This window comes from Nomascus leucogenys, chromosome 15 (assembly GCF_006542625.1).
Source record: "Nomascus leucogenys isolate Asia chromosome 15, Asia_NLE_v1, whole genome shotgun sequence".
NCBI classification, from domain to species: Eukaryota; Metazoa; Chordata; class Mammalia; order Primates; family Hylobatidae; genus Nomascus; species Nomascus leucogenys.
Genome location: NC_044395.1, coordinates 26,433,480 through 26,453,676, shown reverse-complemented (window position 1 = coordinate 26,453,676; position 20,197 = coordinate 26,433,480). Strand labels below are relative to the sequence as shown.

The 20,197-nt window shown below is 40.1% G+C and overlaps 1 protein-coding gene across 2 annotated transcripts in view; it reads right to left on the bottom strand.

Annotated features, from left to right (window-relative positions):
* Positions 1–16,259, bottom strand: part of C15H11orf65 (chromosome 15 C11orf65 homolog) — a 173,021-nt gene extending 156,762 nt beyond the window's left edge. The window contains exons 1-2 of one of the 2 annotated variants that reach the window (XM_030828863.1): positions 16,205–16,259; positions 10,270–10,359 (exon numbers count right to left, since the gene is read on the bottom strand). In XM_030828863.1, coding sequence (XP_030684723.1) covers positions 10,270–10,350 — 81 coding nt within the window. In that variant the 5' untranslated portion in view covers positions 10,351–10,359; positions 16,205–16,259. The remainder of the gene's footprint in view (positions 1–10,269; positions 10,360–16,204) is intronic. The other variant, XM_030828862.1, reaches the window with a different exon arrangement.
* Positions 16,260–20,197: the final 3,938 nt, after the last annotated feature.

Here is a 20,197-nt window from a genome sequence, read left to right as displayed (position 1 = left end):
TAATCCCAGCACTTGGGGAGGCCGAGGCGGGCGGATCACGAGGTCAGGAGATCTAGACCACGGTGAAACCCCGTCTCTACTAAAAATACAAAAAATTAGCCGGGCGTGGTGGCGGGCGCCTGTAGTCCCAGCTACTCGGAGAGGCTGAGGCAGGAGAATGGCATGAACCCGGGAGGCGGAGCTTGCAGTGAGCCGAGATTGCGCCACTGCACTCCAGCCTGGGTGACAGAGCGAGACTCCATCTCAAAAAAAAAAAAAAAGAAAACCCCATCATCTGAGCCCAAAATCTCCTTAAGCTGATAAGCAACTTCAGCAAAGTCTCAGGATACAAAATCAATGTGCAGAAATCACAAGCATTCCTATACACCAATAACAAACAGAGAGCCAAATCATGAGTGAACTCCCATTCACAATTGCTACAAAGAGAATAAAATACCTAGGAACCCAACTTACAAGGGATGTGAAGGACCTCTTCAAGGAGAACTACAAACCACTGCTCAACAAAATAAAAGAGGACACAAACAAATGGAAGAACATTCCATGCTCATGGGTAGGAAGAATCAATATCGTGAAAATGGCCATACTGACCAAGGTAATTTATAGATTCAACGCCATCCCCATGAAGCTACCAATGACTTTCTTCACAGAACTGGAAAAGACTACTTTAAAATTCACATGGAACCAAAAAAGAGCCCGCATTGCCAAGACAATCCTAAGCCAAAAGAACAAAGCTGGAGGCATCACGCTACCTGACTTCAAACTATACTACAAGGCTACAGTAACCAAAACAGCATGGTACTGGTACCACAACAGAGATATAGACCAATGGAACAGAACAGAGTCCTCAGAACTAATATCACACATCTACAACCATCTGATCTTTGACAAACCTGACAAAAACAAGAAATGGGGAAAGGATTCCCTATTTAATAAATAGTGCTGGGAAAACAGGCTAGCCATATGTAGAAAGCTGAAACTGGATCCCTTCCTTTCACCTTATAAAAAATTAATTCAAGATGGATTAAAGACTTACTTGTTAGACCTAAAACCATAAAAACCCTAGAAGAAAACCTAGGCAATACCATTCAGGACATAGGCATGGGCAAGGACTTCATGTCTAAAATACCAAAAGCAATGGCAACAAAAGCCAAAATTGACAAATGGGATCTAATTACACCAAAGAGCTTCTGCACAGCAAAAGAAACTACCATCAGAGTGAACAGGCAACCTACAGAATGGGAGAAAATTTTTCCAATCTACCCATCTGACAAAGGGCTAATATCCAGAATCTACAAAGAACTTAAACAAATTTACAAGAAAAAAATCAAACAACCCCATCAAAAAGTGGGCAAAGGATATGAACAGACACTTCTCAAAAGAAGACATTTATGCAGCCAACAGACACATGCAAAAATGCTCATCATCACTGGCCATCAGAGAAATGCAAATCAAAACCACAGTGAGATACCATCTCACACCAGTAAGAATGGGAATCATTAAAAAGTCGGGAAACAACAGGTGCTGGAGAGGATGTGGAGAAATAGGAACACTTTTACACTGTTGGTGGGACTGTAAACTAGTTCAACCATTGTGGAAGACAGTGTGGCAATTCCTCAAGGATCTAGAACTAGAAATACCCTTTGACCCAGCCATCCCATTACTGGGTGTATACCCAAAGGATTATAAATCATGCTGTTATAAAGACACATGCACACGTATGTTTATTGTGGCACTATTCACGATAGCAAAGACTTGGAACCAACCCAGATGTCCATCAATGATAGACTGGATTAAGAAAATGTGGCACATATACCCCATGGAATACTATGCAGCCATAAAAAAGGATGACTTCATGTCCTTTGTGGAGACATGGATGAAGCTGGAAACCATAATTCTGAGCAAACTATCGCAAGGACAGAAAACCAAACACCCCATGTTCTCCCTCATAGGTGGGAACTGAACAATGAGAACACCTGGACACAGGGTGGGGAACATCACACACCAGGGCCTGTCATGGGGTGGGGGGAGGGGGGAGGGATAGCATTAGGAGATATACGTAATGTAAATGATGAGTTAATGGGTGCAGCACACCAACATGGCACATGTATACATTTGTAACAAACCTGCATGTTGTGCACATGTACCCTAGAACTTAAAGTATAATTTAAAAAAAATTAAAAAAAATAAAAAAGAAAAAAAAAGAAAGGGAAAATATTGCCACCTCCTGTCACCAGGAGAAACAGAAAACAACTTATGGCATCTTTAATCAATCAAAATAACTAAAAAGTTAATAGAGAAGAAAATAATGACTAACAATATTTAATTACTACAAAGAAAGGGAAAAGGAAGGGGAAAATACAGGAAGAACAGATCAGACAAGTAGAAAACAAACAGCAAGATGGTAGCCTTAAGCCCAATGAATACAGTAATTACAATAAATACAAATGGTCTAAACATGCTAATTAAAAGACAAAGATTATTTAGAATTATGCAAAATTAAATCCAACTGTATTTTGTTTACAAGAGTCACAATTTAAATATAAGGGCACAAAAAGCTGAAAAGTAAAAGAATAGGAAAAGATGTCATGTAAGTATTCACCAAAAGAACACTAGGGTAGCTATATCAATGTAAAATAAAATGTTCTTTCAGACAAGAAGTACTGTAAAATATACGAAATATCTATTGAAGTGATCATATGCTTTTTGTCCTTTATTCTGTTAATTTGGTCATTGCATTTATTGATTTGTATATGTTGAACCACCTTGCACACAAAGGATAAATCTCACTTGATTATTATTTTAATGTGCTGTTAAATTCAGTTTGCTAGTATTTGGTTGAAGATCCTATTCATCTATGTTCATCAGGGGCATTAGCCTGTAATTTTATTATAGTATCCTTGTCTGGCCTTGGTATCCAAGTCATGTTGGCTTTGTAAATGAAGTTAGAAGTATGCTCTCCTCTTTAATTTTTTGAAAGAGTTTGAAAACGGCAGATGATTATTTCTTCTTTAAATATTTAGCAGAATTCAACAGTAAGGCCATCAGTGAATTCAACAGTGAAGCCATCCTGGGCTTTTCTTTGACGGGAGGTTTTTTATTACTGATCCAATCTTCTTACTCATTATTGGTCTGTTCATATTTTCTATTTCTTCATGATTCAGTCTTGGGAGGTTATATGTATCTAAGAATTTGCCCATTTCTTCTAAGTTATCCTATTTATTGGCTTATAATTGTTCATAGTAGTTTCTTATTATCCTTCGTATTTCTGTAGTATCAGTTGTAATGTCTCATCTTTCATTTCTGATTTTAGTCTTCTTTTTTTTTTTTTCTTTTTTTTGAGACAGTTTCACTCTTGTTGCCCAGGCTGGGGTGCAATGGCACAATCTCAGCTCACCGCAACCTCCACCTCCTGGGTTCAAGTAATTCTCCTGCCTCAGCCTCCCGAGTAGTTGGCATTACAGGCATGTGCCACCACATCTGGCTAATTTTGTATTTTTAGTAGAGACGAGGTTTCTCCATGTTGGTCAGGCTGGTCTCGAACTCCCGACCTCAGGTGATCCGCCCACCTCAGCCTCCCAAAGTGCTGGGATTACAGGCGTGAGCCACCACGCTAGGCATACTTTTACATTTTTATTTATTTATTTATTTATTTATTTATTTATTTATTTTTAGAGATGTAGTCTCACTATGTTGCCAAGGCTGGACTCAAACTCTTGGGCTAAAGTGATCTTTGTGCCTCATTCTCCTAAGTAACTGGGACTACAGACGTGTGCCACCACACCTGATTTGCTTTTTTTTTATTAATCTAGTTAAAGATTTGCCAATTTTGCTTATCTTTTCAAAAACCCAACTCTTAGTTTTGTTGATCTTTTCTATTGTTTTTCTAGTTTTTATTTCAATCATTTCTGCTCTAATCTTTATTTCCTTCCTTCTGCTAACTTTGGTCTTTGTTCTTCTGTTTCTAGTTCCTTGAAGTGTAACACTAGGTTGTTTGAGATCTTTCTTGTTTTGTGATGTAGGCATTTATTGCTATGAAATTCCCTTTTAGAATTGCCTTTGCTGCATCCCATACGTTTTGGTATGTTGTGTCTCCATTTTGTTTATCTCAATATATTCCTTAATTTACCTTTAAAGGTCACATATGACAAGCCCACAGCTAACATCATACTTAATGGTGAAAAGTTAAAAGTTTCTTCTCTAAGATCAGGAACAAGGATGCCCCTGCTTACTACTTGTATTTAACATGGCACTGGAAGTCTCAGCCAGAGAAATCAGGCAAGAGAAAGAAATAAGACATACAAATTGAAAAGGAAGATGTTAAATTGTCTCTGTTTGCAGATGACATCTTATATACAGAAGACCTTAAAGACTCTATCTAAAAACTGTTAAAAATAATAAGCAAATTTAGTAAAGTTACAAACTCAACATACAAAAATCAATTGGTGTTTCTATAAACCAAAGGTATAATGTTCACAAAGGAAAAGTAAAACTGTCATCATTCAAAGATAACATGACTAAGAAAATCCAAAGGAATTTATAAAAAAGCCATTAGAGGCCAGGCACAGTGGCTCATGCCTGTAATCCCAGCACTTTGGGAGGTTGAGGCGGGCGGATCACGAGGTCAGGAGTTCGAGACCAGACTGACCAACATAGTGAAACCCTATCTCTACTAAAAATACAAAAATTAGCCAGGTGTGGTGGCACATGCCTGTAATCCCAGCTACTCGGGAGGCTGAGGCAGGAGAATCACTTGAACCCAGGAAGCGGTGGTTGCAGTGAGCCGAGATCATGTCACTGCACTCCATCCTGGGTGACAGAGCAAGACTCTGGCTAAAAAAAGAAAAAAAAATCATGGAGAGAAATTTAAGATCCAAAGACATGGGCCAGGTGTGGTGGCTCATGCCTGTAATCCCAGAACTTTGGGAGGCCAAGGTGTGTAGATCACTTGAGCTCAGGAGTCAGAGACCAGCATGGGCAACACGGCAAGACACCCCATCTACAAAAAGTACAGAAAGTATCCAGGCGTGGTGACCCATGCCTGTAGTCCCAGCTACTTGGGAGGCTGAGGCAGGAGAATTGCTTGAACCTGGGAGGTGGAGATTTCAGTGAGCCGAGATTGTGCCACTGCACTCCAGCCTAGGCAACAGGGTGAGACTCTGTCTTAAAAAATAAACAAATAAATACACACAAATAGACCAATGCAACAGAATAGACACTACAGAAACACTTTACATATATGATTACATGATTTAAACAATGGCACCACAGCAATTCATTGTGAAAAGGATGGTATTTTCAATCAAAGGTATTTGATCAGTTGGATATCCATAAGAAAAAAATGAACTTTGTACCTCTGAGTATACACAACAATTAATTTGAGATGGATACTAGATCTCAATCTGAAACTAAAGCAATTAAGCCTCTAGGACAAACATAAGGAAAATATCTTCTAACTAGGTTAGACAAAATTTCTTAAACAGGACCCAGAAAGCACTAACCATGAAGAAAAAGTGGTGGCTGGGCATGGTGGCTCACATCTGTAATGTGAGCACTTTGGGAGGCCAAGTTGGGAGGACTGCTTGAGGCCGGAGTTCAACACTAGCCTTGGCAACATAGCGAGACTCTGTCTCTACAAAAAAATTAAAAAATTAGCCAGGCATGGTAGTGCACACCTGTAGTCCAAACAGGAGGCTGAGGCAGGAGGATTGCTTGAGCCCAGGAGTTCAAGGTTACAGTGAACTGTGATCATGCGACTGCACTCTAGCATGGGCAAAAGAGTGAAACCCTGTCAAAGAAAGAAAAAACAAAGAAAGAAAAGAAGGAAAGAAGGAAAGAAAGAGAAAAAGTCACAAATTGGACTTTATTAAAATTAAAGACTTCTTTTCACTAAGAACATCTTAGAGGAATGAGGCAAGCCTGGGAGAAGATATTCAACACATATAGTATTTAACAAAGGACTTGCATTCAGGATGTATGAACTCCTCCAGAGAATACTTATAACGTAATAGTACAGGTAATAGATCTTGGTGGTTTGAAGATGGAGAGGAGAGGTAAAGAAAAGGGTGGGGATACTTATGTTCTCATCATATATAATGGGGAGTCAAGTGATCCTATGTCAGCCTGATGGAACAAGAAACTAAGACTTAAATATTCTTTAAACCAATAAGGTAATAAAATAGAGGAACTAAAAAAATAACATTATGATACTGGGAGGGGAGATAAGCAGGGCTGCGGAGGGTAAGTAACCTAAGTTCTCAATTATCTTTGCAGAAAGCCAACAGATTACTTCTAAAGTTAATAAAAGATAATTGTACATGCACATTATTTAGAAGCATGGAAGTAACTACTAGAAGATCTACAATAAAAATAGTTAAAAATGGGCCAGGCGCGGTGGCTCACACCTGTAATCCTGGCACTTTGGGAGGCACAGGTGGGTGGATCACGAGGTCAAGAGTTCAAGATCAGCCAGGCCAAGATGGTGAAACCTCATCTCCACTAAAAATGGAAAAAAATCAGCTGGGTGTGGTAGTGGGCGCCTGTAATCCCAGGTACTTGGGAGGCTGAGGCAGAGAATTGACTGAACCCGGGAGGTGGAGGCTGCAGTGAGGCGAGATTGCACCACTGCACTCCAGCCTAGGCAACAGAGCAAGACTCCATCTCAAAAAAAAAAAAAGCTAAAATGGTTGCTTTTAGTGTATGAGGGTGAAAGAAAGTAGGATGGGGTAAAATATTTATTTTTCATAATAAATTACTCTATATTACTTATTAAAGAAGTATGCATGTTACTTTGATTAAAATATTTAACTTTTTTAAATCCCTACATTTACATTATTATAACTATGCAAATAATTCACTTCTACAGCCAAGCAATGTGCTAAAACTATGCATCCTTTTTTTTTTTTTTTTTTTTTTTTTTTTATTATACTTTAGGTTTTAGGGTACATGTGCACAATGTGCAGGTTTGTTACATATGTATCCATGTGCCATGTTGATTTCCTGCACCCATTAACTCATCATTTAGCATTAGGTATATCTCCTAATGCTGTCCCTCCCCCCTCCCCCCACCCCACAACAGTCCCTGGAATGTGATGTTCCCCTTCCTGTGTCCTTGAGTTCTCATTGTTCAATTCCCACCTATGAGTGAGAACATGCGGTGTTTGGTTTTTTGTCCTTGCGATAGTTTACTGAGAATGATGTTTTCCAGTTTCATCCATGTCCCTACAAAGGACACGAACTCATCATTTTTTATGGATTATGCATCCTTTTTTTTAGAAGTCACCCACTTGACGGTATCTAGAATCAAGATGCTGTGTCTAGAATCAAGAGCAAATGTATTCTCTTCACATCTTAGAACAATTTTAACCTGTCATATCAAGTCACCCACTTGACGGTATCTAGAATCAAGATGCTGTGTCTAGAATCAAGAGCAAATGTATTCTCTTCACATCTTAGAACAATTTTAATCTGTCATATCTGAACCATGACTTTCACGGTTAGCTCTTTTTCAGAGTTTCTAACCTCTTTTTTCTAAATCCAGCCTCTGTCATACTTTCTATTGCATGAGGTACCATTTTCCTCCCAGATATTACCCTCTTAGAGGCACTCAATAGCCTGATCTAATTTAAATTTATTACTATTTTTGTTTTCTTCAGGTTCTATCTTTTTTGTCTTTTTCTTTTTCTTTTGACATCATTGATTTTCCTTAAAAGTGAACCTTGGTTGTCCATTAATACTTAAGAATGAAGGTCTGTGTCAATTTTTCTAGGCACTAGTACGAGTATCTTTTGTTAGTATTCTGTCTACCCAGTGTTCTCACTCAGGAGTGGGAAAATTGCCTGGGGGGCTTCATGACATGAGTGGAATAAGTAATTACCAGGCTTTCTTTAATGGGAATGGTCAAATAGCCAGCTATTAAGCAGGGTGTCTCTCAAATACCAAAATTAAGAGGCAACACAACAAAATTAAGAGGGTTTCACTGTGGAATGCCAAATCCATGCTAGAACTAGCTTTCCCAGATAGTTCATTTGATTTTTCATTTTTCATTTTTTTTTAAAAAGAGATAAGCCTCCAGGGTTTCTTTGTGTCTTTTTTGCCTAATAGCATATATCTGTCTACAAGCAGATTCGTGACTAGCAGTAAACATCCACCTACCCGCAGCTCTTGGTCTGCAAAAGACTGGAGACAACTGGCACAGCTGCCCTGTGTACAGACCTTCAATTAACCCCTGTCTTCAGTCCTTCTCCTTCCAGCTCTTTTAAATTGTTAACTCCAAATTCATATCCTCTCTGGGGTTCCAATGGCAAACCAATTCCCTCATTGGAACCCCTGTGAAATGTGCCTAGGCAAGTGTTTCTACAGTTTTTCCAAAGGATGCTATCATCTATTTTTAGTTTTCCAAAAATTAGATAAAATTTTTATCTGCTCATGAACTCCTTTCTCTTTGTTATGTATTAACCTTCTATACAGTGTCGTTTCAATGGGGTTCTGGAGGGATAGAAGGTGAAAATGTGTCCTCTGTCTACACACACACACACACACACACACACACACACACACCTCTTTATTTACATGGCTTCTCTGCTGAAGCTCCTTTAAGGGCAAGGATGTATTCTGAAATTCCTAGCACAATGTCAGGAACACAGCAGCTAGTCAAAGGTGTGTGGCTGGTTGGATGTGAGAGAAAATAGCTGCAAACGATAGAAAAGCTTAAGCCTAGATGATGTGTATGTCAATCAAAACCAACTAAGGAAGAGTAAGTTTTAAAAGAAGATTAGCTGGATATAACAGTGCTCGGCTATAGGGCAAGTTACTTGGGAAGCTGAGGTTGGAGAATCACTTGAGCCCAGGAGTTTGAGACCATCCTGGGCAACATAGTGAGATCCCTGTATCTTTAAAAAATACATATTATTTTAGTGTTAGAAACAACATAGTTATACCCCAGCATAGGTTTTATGGCCTTGGTAGAGGCAAATAATGAAGCAACTTCACAAAATGTGATTAACTGATACAAAGGTGGTCTTGTAAGCCATAAAACCTTTGTATCAGTGTGTGCTAGAAACAGAACCATATTACTTCACTTAAAATTACCAGGCACAGAGTCCTGCTGCTATCAGAGAGAAAAGAGTGAGGTCATTTTAGCTCTTGGCTCTCACCCAACCAGATAATTCAACTTGGAATATTCCTTACACCTATAAGACCAGCTCTACCCTTATAAAAGCACAAGTGACCACGACATTAACCCGGATATAGTGTATTATTAATAAACTTGAAGCTCCTCGAGAATAAGTACTCAATAAATATTTAATGAGTGGCTATATTCCTAACATCTGCTCACAATGCTGGTTCCTCAGTCAAGAAATAAAGTGTTTAGAGGTGAAAGGCAAATAATCTTGTTAATGATACTTTCATTGATAGCCATTATAAAAGTGCCTGGCCCAGATCAGGAACTCAATAAATATTTGTGCAGCTAATGAAACAATTGTAACTTTTAGAAACGTTAAAAAAAAGTCTGCTTTTTTGTTGTTGTTGTTGTTGATGTTGTTGCCCAGGCTGAAGTGCAATGGCATGATCTCGGCTCACCACCACCTCCACCTCCCAGGTTCAAGTGATTTTCCTGACTCAGCCTCCCCAGTAGTTGGGATTACAGGCATGCGCCACCACGCCCGGCTAATTTTGTAGTTTTAGTAGAGACAGGGTCTCTCCATGTTCGTCAGGCTGGACTCAAACTCCCGACCTCAGATGATCCGCCTGCCTCAGCCTCTCAAAGTGCTGGGATTACAGGCATGAGCCACCATGCCCGGCCAAAGAGTCTGCTTTTTAAAGCAAAGAATGGCACACAATTCTGCAAGTATACTAAAAGTTACTGAATTGTACACTTTATATAAAAAGTATTGAACTGGCCGGGTGCAGTGGCTCATGCCTGTAGTCCCAGCACTTTGGGAGGCCAAGGAGGGTGGATCACCTGAAGTCAGGAGTTTGGGACCAGCCTGGCCAACATGGTGAAACCCCGTCTCTACTAAAAATATAAAAATCAGCTAAGCATGGTGGTGCACCATCCCAGCTACTGGGGAGGCTGAGGTGGGAGAATTGCTTGAACCTGAGAGGCAGAGGCTACAGTGAGCCGATATCATGCCACTACACTCCAGCCTAGGCAACAGACATTCTGTCTTTTTTTAAAAAAAAAAAAAAAAAAGCATTGAACTGTACACTTTAAATTTAAATTTTATGACATAAAAATTATATCTCAATAAAACTTCTAAATAAACTCACAAGGAAACTTTTCCAGGCCTGCTGAATGACTCTGGCAGCCTTATCCTGCTTTGTAAATTCTGATTCCTCTTCCCAAGGCATTCGAAATTCCTAAAATAAAATGGGCAAAAAGGGTACATTTAAAATAATTTTAATTTACTTTCATTTTTATTATTTTTTTTAGAGACACATTCTTGCTCTGTCACCCAGGCTGGAGTGCAGTGGTGCGACGATAGCTCACTGTAGCCTCAAACTGCTGGGCTCAAGTGACCCTCTCGCCTTCACCTCCTAAGTAGCTGGGACTGTAGGCGTGCACCACCACACCTGGCTTTCTTTTTTTAATTATTATTTTTTTGTAGAGATGGGGTCTTGCTATGTTACCCAGGCTGGTGTCAAACACCTTCTGACTTGGCCTCCCAAAGTGTTGGGATTGTAAGCGTGAGCCACCGTGCTCAGCCTAAAATTATTTTATATACTCCATTATAAAACTACCACTAGAACTCAATGAAAATTAAAGAGTTGCATAAATAAAACAATTAAAATAAGATTTTATATCAAAATAATAAAAATAAAAAGTCACCTTCTTATTTTTTAAGAGACAGAGTCTTTCTCTGTTGCCTTGGCTAGAATGCTGTGGCAGGATCATAGGTCACTGCAGCCTTGAACTCCTAGGCTCAATCGCTCCTCCTGCCTCACCCTCCTGAGTAGCTGGGACTACAGGCACATGCTACGATGCCTAGCTAATTTTTAAAATTTTTTTGTAGAGACAGGTTCTTGCTATGTTTCCCAGGCTGGTCTTGAATTCCTGTACTCAAGTGATCCTCCCACCTCTGCCTCTGAAAGTGCTTGGATTACAGGCATGAGCCACTGCGCCCAGCCAAAAGTAGTCAGCAATTATTGGTGATTTAATATGTTCTAATTTGTATATTTTTTCTAATTCCAGCAACAACCCTGCACAGCAGATTTTACTAATATGCTTGTGTTAGAGATGAGGAGCCTAGGCTCTAAGGCCTAAGGTCAAATAGTGAGTAACTAAGCCAGTTATTAAATTCAAGTTTATCTTGAAAGTCCATGACTTTTACATAACCTGTTGCATGACTTCAAATAAACCTTTCTTAACGTGCATAGAGACAGAGTTGCATCCACAAAATTGCGCAGGTCCCTAACCTAAAATTAGACCTTATGTGGTCAAATATAAAAGGAAAAAAAGGTCATGCACTGAACACAGGGAGAAACATGGATTTTTATTTAGTCTTAAGAGTTATTAATACTTCAAGGAATAATGTCACTCACTACATTTACAGTAGCAATATGGTTCTGACATGCTTTATCATAGTCCAAAGTGGATAAATTTTGCTTAAAAGCTTAAAATTCTGGGCTGAATATAGTGACTCATGCCTGTAATCCCATGGTTTTGGGAGGCCAAGGCAGGAAGATTGCTTGAGGCCAGGACAACACCAGCCTGGGCAATATAGCGAGACCGCCATCTCTCCAGCAACAACAACAACAACAAAAAGCTGGGCAGGGTAGCACATACTGTAGTCCTAGCTACTTGGGAGGCTGAAACAGGAGGATGGCTTGAGCCCAGGAGTTCAAAGCTGCAGTGAGCTATGATTGCACCACTGCACTCCAGCCTGGGCCACAAAATAAGATCATGTCTCTAAAAATAATAAAAATTTAAACTCTGAATTGATGCGTGTAAAATGCAAAACGTGTAAGGATTTACAAATCCCAAAGCCCTGACCTATTTAAACACATAACATACATCTACTAACATGTTTAGAAAGACAGAGGCTAAACAGAAAACTGTCAAAAAGGATATGCCATTCATAAGAAAAATGAAAGAAAAATGTATTTATATATTCTCAACTTGTCATTTTTCCCTTTTGATGTTTAAAGTTATTCAGAGCTTAAAACTAAAGGTGTTTTCTTCCTAATTTGGTAAATTGTTGTTTTTTAAATTGACATTTTTAAGAGTTGGGAGAAGGTTCTCTATGAAAAAAACTTATGTCTTTTTTGCTTTCCCTACAAATAGCCTTATTAATACAGGAGGCATGGGAAGACAGGTTAAGTCTTTGGACTCTGAGGCAAGATAGACCAGGGTTTAAATCTCAGCAAATTCTACCTCATCCTTAGCTGTGTGATTTTGCAGAAGTTACTTAACTCACTCAAACTTCAAGTTACTCATCTGTAAAATATGGGGACTCATTGTACCTAACTCATAGAATTGTTAGGATTAAGTCAGATAACACAGGTAAAGCATTTAGTATAGTTTCTGACCCACCATAACCACTCAATAAATCATATTATTATAATACAAACTATTTTCCAAAATAAAAACTATTCATATGCATTATTCCAGTTAGGAAACTGAGATAACATTTTAAGTACAATTATTCTGTTAATTTACAAATAACTGTTAGCACAAATGAGATTAAGGAATGATATTTCAGGCCTAAAAGATTTGTTAATTTTTTTTTTTTTTTTTTTTTTTTTTTTTTTTTTTTGAGACAGAGTCTTGCTCTGTCACCCAGGCTGGAGTGCAGAGACATCATCTCAGCTCACTGCAACCTCCACCTCCCGGGTTCAAGCGATTCTCATGTCTCAGCCTCCTGAGTAGCTGGGATTACAGGTGTGTGCCACCACGCCAGGCTAATTTTTGTATTTTTAGTAGAGACAGAGTTTCACCCTGTTGGCCAGGGTGGTCTCGAACTGCTGGCCTCAAGAAATCCACCCGCCTTGGCCTCCCAAAGTGCTGGGATTACAGGCATAAGCCATTGCGCTCAGCAGCAACAATTTTCGTAGGATAGTTTTTCAAGTGGAATTGCTATGACAAAAGGTATGCACGTATATATTTCTGTTTTTTGTTTTCTGAGACAGAGTCTTGCTCTGTCGCCAGGCTGGAATGCAGTGGCGCGATTTCGGCTCACTGCAACCTCTGCCTCCCGGGTTCAAGCAATTCTCCTGCCTCAGCCTCCCAAGTAGCTGGCACTACAGGTGTGCGCCACTGTGCCCAGTTAATTTTTGTATTTCAAGTAGAGATGGGGTTTCACCACGTTGGCCAGAATGGTCTCGATCTCTTGACCTCATGATCCGCCCACCTCGGCCTCCCAAAGTGCTGGGATTACAGGAGTGAGCCACTGCACCTGGCGCACATATATATTTGAATTGACTCTCTCTGGAAAGGGATATGAGAAATTACTAAGAATGATTGTCTCTAGGAAGGGACCTGTGGATTGAGGAGCCTGGGTTCGGAAAGGAAGAGATGTTTTTGTTCCAGTATACTCTTTTATGCTGTTGGTTTTTTTCCACAATGTGCATTTAGTTCAGATATATACGATATAACTTCATAAAAAATAAAACAGCATGCATATTAAAACCTAACACTGCCAAACTGTCCTCAAAAATGGTGTCCAATTTATACCCATAAACATTCTATTGGAATGCTTGACTCTAAATTTTAGAAAAGTAAAAAACTAAACGTAAATTAGATATTAGGATTATAATGGGTCTTTTAATAATCTTTCCAAGAACTAAACTGTGTAATTTTTACCTGTTATCAATGTCGTATGTTATTTAACATTACAGCATTAGCATTAATTCATCACAATTTCATCATTTTCCCAAATACATTCCCAATTTTGTAGGTGGAAATTTAACACTGGATCTTAAAAATCCCTTGAAAATCCTGAACCAGTTTATTGCATACTTTGATCTAAATAACTTCACACGGGCTTTCTGCATACACCTGCTTCCTGCTTCTCTAGTGACATAGGCTAAAGGGTGTTTAGAAGCTGCCAAAAAAGGATGTCATAAATGCCATCATTATATGTTTATGAATACACAAAATATAGAGGAAATATATTCCAGCATTCAAAATTATCTGATTCAGAAATAAACAATGAAGTTCAAGAAAGAACATATTCAATTGTGTCAAATATTGTTGCAAGGACAAGTAAATACAGAGGAAAAAAAGGGAGATTTGGCCAGATAAAGTCACTAGTGACCGTACAGGCACTGCTTCAGTGGAGTAAGCAGGGAAGGAAGATTGGGGTGGGTTGAGGAAGTGGGAAAGTTGAGACAGTAAGTACAGTAGTAATTCTTTGGAGTGCTGTAAGGGAGCAGAAAAATGGGGTGTAGCTAGAGAGTGAGAATGGATTAAAGGTTTTTTTAAAAAAAAGAAAAAAAAAGGTCAGGCGCAGTGGCTCACGCCTGTAATCCCAGCACTTTGGCAGGCCAAGGCAGGCAGATCATCTGAGGTCGGGAGTTTGAGACCAGCCTGACCAACATGGAGAAATCTCGTCTCTACTAAAAATACAAAATTAGCTGGGTGTGGTGGCACGTGCCTGTAATCCCAGCTACTCAGGAAGGCTGAGGCAGGAGAATCGCTTGAACCCAGGAGGCGGAGGTTGCAGTGAGTCAAGATCATGCCACTACTCCAGCCTGGGCAACAAGAGTGAAACTCAGTCTAAAAACAACAACAAAAACAACAACAACAAAAACCGAGAGATTCTAAGGATGTTAAAATGTACCATCCAGTAGTGAGGGAGAAATTAAAGTGACGGAGAACTTAGAGGGGCAAAAAAAGGGATAAGTTAAAGGGTAAAACCTTTGAGTAGGTGTAAGAGGACATCATCTGGAGCAGAAAGGAGGGTGGGACCGCTGCTGGCTTTAGATAAAAAATAAGATCGACTTTATATGGTTATTATGATGCTCCAAATAAATTAACCATTGTGAAAACCCTTCATAAGTTTTAAGATACTAAAATGTACTACCAGGCCGGGTCTGGTGGCTCACGCCTGTAATCCTAACACTTTGGGAGGCCGAGGTGGGCGGATCACCTGAAGTCAGGGGTTGGAGACCAGCCTGGCCAATATGGTGAAACCCTGTCTCCACTAAAAATACAAAAATTAGCCGGGTGTGGTGGCGCACGCCTGCAGTCACAGCTACTCGGGAGGCTGAGGCAGGAGAATAGCTTGAACCCGGGAGGCAGAGGTTGCAGTGAACGGAGATCACGCCACTGCACACAGCCTGGGCAACAGAGGGAGACGCCTTCTCAAAAACAAACAACAACAAAAAACTAACCAAATAAAATGTACTATCAAACAACTGCTCAGGCAATGAAGTATTTTACTACACCCATGTGCCACTTGTAGATTCAGAGATAAAGATTTTCCAAGCTTATTATATCCCTAATCAATAAAAATTTTTATAATAGATGATGTTTTCACTTATTTTTTACGCTTCGTGGAAAAAAGCGCACAAGATGTGTTTGAATTCTTGGTTTTACTTTTAAAGCACCAAACAATCTTTACTTTGCTTGGATTGGAACCTGTATACTTACTATTTTATTTCCTCTACTAAATTTATTGAATAAACAAATGATTCTCGTGGCCTTTATAAGTTTCGTAATTTCGCTCTTCCTTTTTACATGTGGTCCTTGATGCTGGGGGCAGGAGAAGAAAAGCAACTAACCTATTCTTTAAAAACGCGTTTCTCTTTTCCATGTCTAAAAAAACTGAAAAGACGTAAAACCAATGGGAGGGGGAAAGGGAAAGAAATGAGGAAAAACCTAAGGAAGATAAATGTGTACTTCCCGGTCAGCGGGAAGGTGGACGGAGTAGTACCTTTGCGCAGGATTGGGGTGTGGGGATCTGTGAAGGCGCAGTATGAGCAGTAAGGACTTGTCAACCAGCCCGACGCAACTTCACCAAAGGCGAGGAAAGGACGCTCTGAGGAAGGGGTTACTCCGGGGCAGGACTGTAAACTAGCTGGAGGCCTCGCTGGGAGGGCTTTAGAGGAATGAAACGTCCTTAAGGGGGGCGGATGGGGAATGGTATCAGGGGTATGGGTTCTTTAGGGCCTTGAAACAAGGAAGGCTCAAGCCAGTGGACACAAAGGCTCCCGGAATAGTAGTACGGGCCGAGAGGGAAGGGACACTATTCCCTTCACCTACCAATCGCTGCTGGTCCGGGTGCCGCTGGACTCCTAGGTAACGTCGCAGGCGGAAATGACGTAACGCAATCAGTTCTGTCCCGCCCCATTGCCCTCCAAGCCCCGCCTTCTAGGCCCCGCCTTTCCTCTACTCGCGCTCTGACCAAGTCCAGGCAATATGGACCAACCGCCTATGAAGACTGCTGGTTCTGTTAGAAGCCCGCTTTCGATTGTCAATGGCTTTGAGGCAAAGGATTTTGGAAGGGAAAGCAAAGTGATTGTCTACGAAGTTGAGCTTAGTATATAATAAAGCCCAGTCATTTCAACCAAGAACCTTAAAGATGTTGAGAAATATAATGATCTATTTAATTAATTTTTGTAAAATTTTTTTTGAGATAGGGTCTCAATCTGTGGCCGAGGCTGGAGTACAGTGGCGCGATCTCGGCTCACTGCAGCCTGGAACTCCCCGGGCTCAGGTGATTCTCCCACGTCAGCCTCCCGAGTAGCTGGGACCATAGGAGTGCACCACCACGCCAGGCTCATTTTTCTATTTTTATTAATAGTGGCGACAGGGTTTCTCCGTGTTGCCCAGGCTGGTCTTGAACTCCTGGGCTCCAGCGATCCCCCCCCAACCCCACCTCCCGCCTTGGCCTCCCAAAGTGCTAGAATTACAGGCGTGAACTACCGCGCCCGGCCTATTTAATTAGTTTAATTTATTCATGTGAAAATGAGAAAACTGATCCTTCTAGCTATTTGACAGGTCTTGCTCAAGGTCAAGGAATACGTGACTTGCAGTCCAATGTTATTTTGAAATGTAAGCTCTTCAGCTGGTTAAGCTAACTTGTTTTAAGTGAAAACAGACGACCTCTTGAATGAGTTTTCAAATGACCTTAAATAATGCAAGCACTGCTTATCTAAAGCAAGTCTGACCTGCTTGAATTCTGAGTCTGACACTTTGGCAGTGCTTTAGTTGGTCACAGATTATTGCAATGTGAAAAAATCTTGTTCAGAACTGCCCAGTTTTGCTACGTTCCTCCTATGTTCATGCATGGAATATAATTTGTTTGTAAGGAAGATAAACTTTTAAGGAGGGAAAAGAAACACCTGAAGAGAAATTTCCCTGTATAATGAAAACATTTGTACAGAAAAAATTCTTGGTAGGTTAATTCAGTGACTCACTGAGTTTCCAGAGTTCTTCAAAATCATCACAATCATAAGCAAGGGGTGAGCTTCAGTTCCTCTTCATGTAGTTACCTTGATGCATTAATACACATTAGTTATGAACAATAAACTGTAAAAATATAGTCATGGAAACATTAGGTGTATCTTAATTTTCAATCTAATAGAAACTGGGTTAAAAAATTTAAATTCAGTCCAGGTGTGGTGGCTCACACCAGTAATCCCAGCACTTTGGGAGACTGAGGTGGGCGGATCACTTGAGGTCAGGAGTTCAAGACCAGCCTGGACAACATGGTGAAACCGCCCCCTCTACTAAAAATACAAAAATTAGCCAGGCATGGTGGCGCACCGCCTGTAGTCCCAGCTACTCAGGAAGCTGAGGCAGGAGAATTGATAGAACCCGGGAGGCGGAGGTTGGTTGCAGTGAGCCAAGATAGCACCATTGCACTTCAGCCTGGCAGCAGAGCAAGATTCCCTCTAAAAAAAAAAAATTAAATTCAAAATTACACAACAATGTGAATGTACTTAAGTCCACTGAATTGTACAATTAAAACTAGTTAGAAGGATAAATTTATGTATATTTTACCACAATTTAAAAATTTTAAATTAAAAAACTACAAAACTAAGCCAGTAAATAATGCAGAACAAAAATTCCTAAATGTACAGGATGAAATATAAAAATAAATTTAAGGTATACTGCTGTTTAGATATTATTTTTATTAGGTTGGTGCAAAAGTAATCGTGGTTTTTGCCATTAAACATACATAATTAAACATAATGGCAAAAACCACGATTACTTTTGCATCAACCTAATAAACTGCATATTTTTAATGTAGTGCTTATCTGAATTATTTTAAAAAGTATTTACAATAGTTACTGTTGCGTACTTATGTTACCTCTAACCTGATCCACAAGAATTCAGCAATTTCTACATAATAGGCTCGAACATTTTCTTATTGCTCTAATACATGTAAAAATTGTTCAGTTCTTTAAAAGCATCTTTCTTTAAAGTAACCACAAGGGATCATAAAGACTAGAAACTGTCAAGTGTTAGGTTTATTCATTTATATGTACCTGCTTAAATCTAGGAACAGTTTACCAAGAAGCAGAACTCAGAAGAACTTCTGGGTGGTTTCACAGAAATTGTTCCTTCCTTCCTTCTCTCTTCCCCTCTCCACCCATTCTCTTCCTCTTCTTTTTCTCTCTTCTTTGTTTTACTACTATTATACAATATATCATATTATATTTATGAAATTAATATTCTTGCTTTCCACTTACAAGGCAAAGATTTTTCTTTATAAGCCATGTGAAGACAAGAGATAAGGAAACAAAAATGAATTGGCGTGAGGAAAGGGAAATATCTGTAGTGCCGAGGGAGAAGAGTCACAATTATATGCCATTTCTTTCCTCTCTGCTTTGGCACTGGAGCAAACTCCAACAATAAAGGACTCCAAGGCCGTCCCCCGGATGTGAACATGGAATCTTTTATAATTGTGGAAAATATGTCATGTAGTAGAAAACCACAATGTCACACATGAGGAGTGGGTGTGGGTCAAAGGCACAGGTCCTGCAGTGGTCCTAAAGGAGGCCAGAGGGACCTCCAACCAGGCATCAATCCTCTTGTTGAGGCTTAGCAGTTTGAAGAGGCTAGGAGAAGGGAGTTGGCACCTTTAGCTAATTCTTGGCTGAGAAATCTGTCCTCTTCACTACAATGACTCTTGTTATGCCAGGGGACTGTTTGTCTTCTGTGTACCCTTGTTGTATTTTCTTTTTTCTTTTTTTTTTGAGATGGAGTCTCGCTCTGTCGCCCAGGCTGAAGTGCGGTGGCAGGATCTCAGCTCACTGCAAGCTCCGCCTCGCCGGTTCACGCCATTCTCCTGCCTCAGCCTCCCAAGTAGCTGGGACTACAGGCGCCCTCCATGATGCCTGGCTAATTTTTTGTATTTTTAGTAGAGACGGAGTTTTACTGTGTTAGCCAGGATGGTCTCGATCTCCTCACCTTGTGATCCGCCCACCTCGGCCTCCCAAAGTGCTGGGATTACAGGCGTGAGCCACCATGCCTGGCCCCTTGTTGTATTTTCACCGTCAACAAAAATAATGGTGCCAAGCTTAAATATTTTTTCTTTCTTTCTTTTTTTTTTTTTGAGACTGTAACCACACAATGAGTTCTCCTTGCCTGCTGCCTAGACAGAGCCAATTTATCAAGACAGGGGAATTGCAATAGTTTAATTCTTGCAGAGTTGGCTGTATGGGAGACCACAGTTTTATTTCTTGAATCAGTCTCCCTGAAATGTCAGAGATTGTGGTTTTTAAGGACAATTTGTTGAGTAGGGGATCAGAAAGTGGAGAGTTGCTGATTAGTTGGGTCACAGATGAAATCAAAGGGAGTCGAAGCTGTCCTCCTATGCTAAGTCAGCTCCTGGGTTGGGGCCACAAGACCAGATGAGCCAGTTTATTGATCTGAGTGATGCTAGTGGAATCATCGAGTGCGGGGTCTGCAAAATATCTCAAGCACTGATTTTAGGTTTCACAATAATGATGTTATCCCCAGGAGCAATTTGAGGAGGTTCAAAATCTGGCAGCCTTCAGATGCATGACTCCTAAATCATAATTTCTGTGTTGTAGCTAATTTGTTAGTCCTGCAAAGGCAGTCTAATCCTCAGGCATGAAGGGGGCTTCTTTTGGGAAAGAGCTGTTACCATCTTTGTTTCAAAGTTAAACTATAAACTAAGTTCCTCCCAAAGTTAGTTTGGCCTATGCCCAGGAATAAACAAGGACAGCTTGGAGGTTAGAATCAAGATGGAGTTGGTTAGGTCAGATCTCTTTCACTGTAATG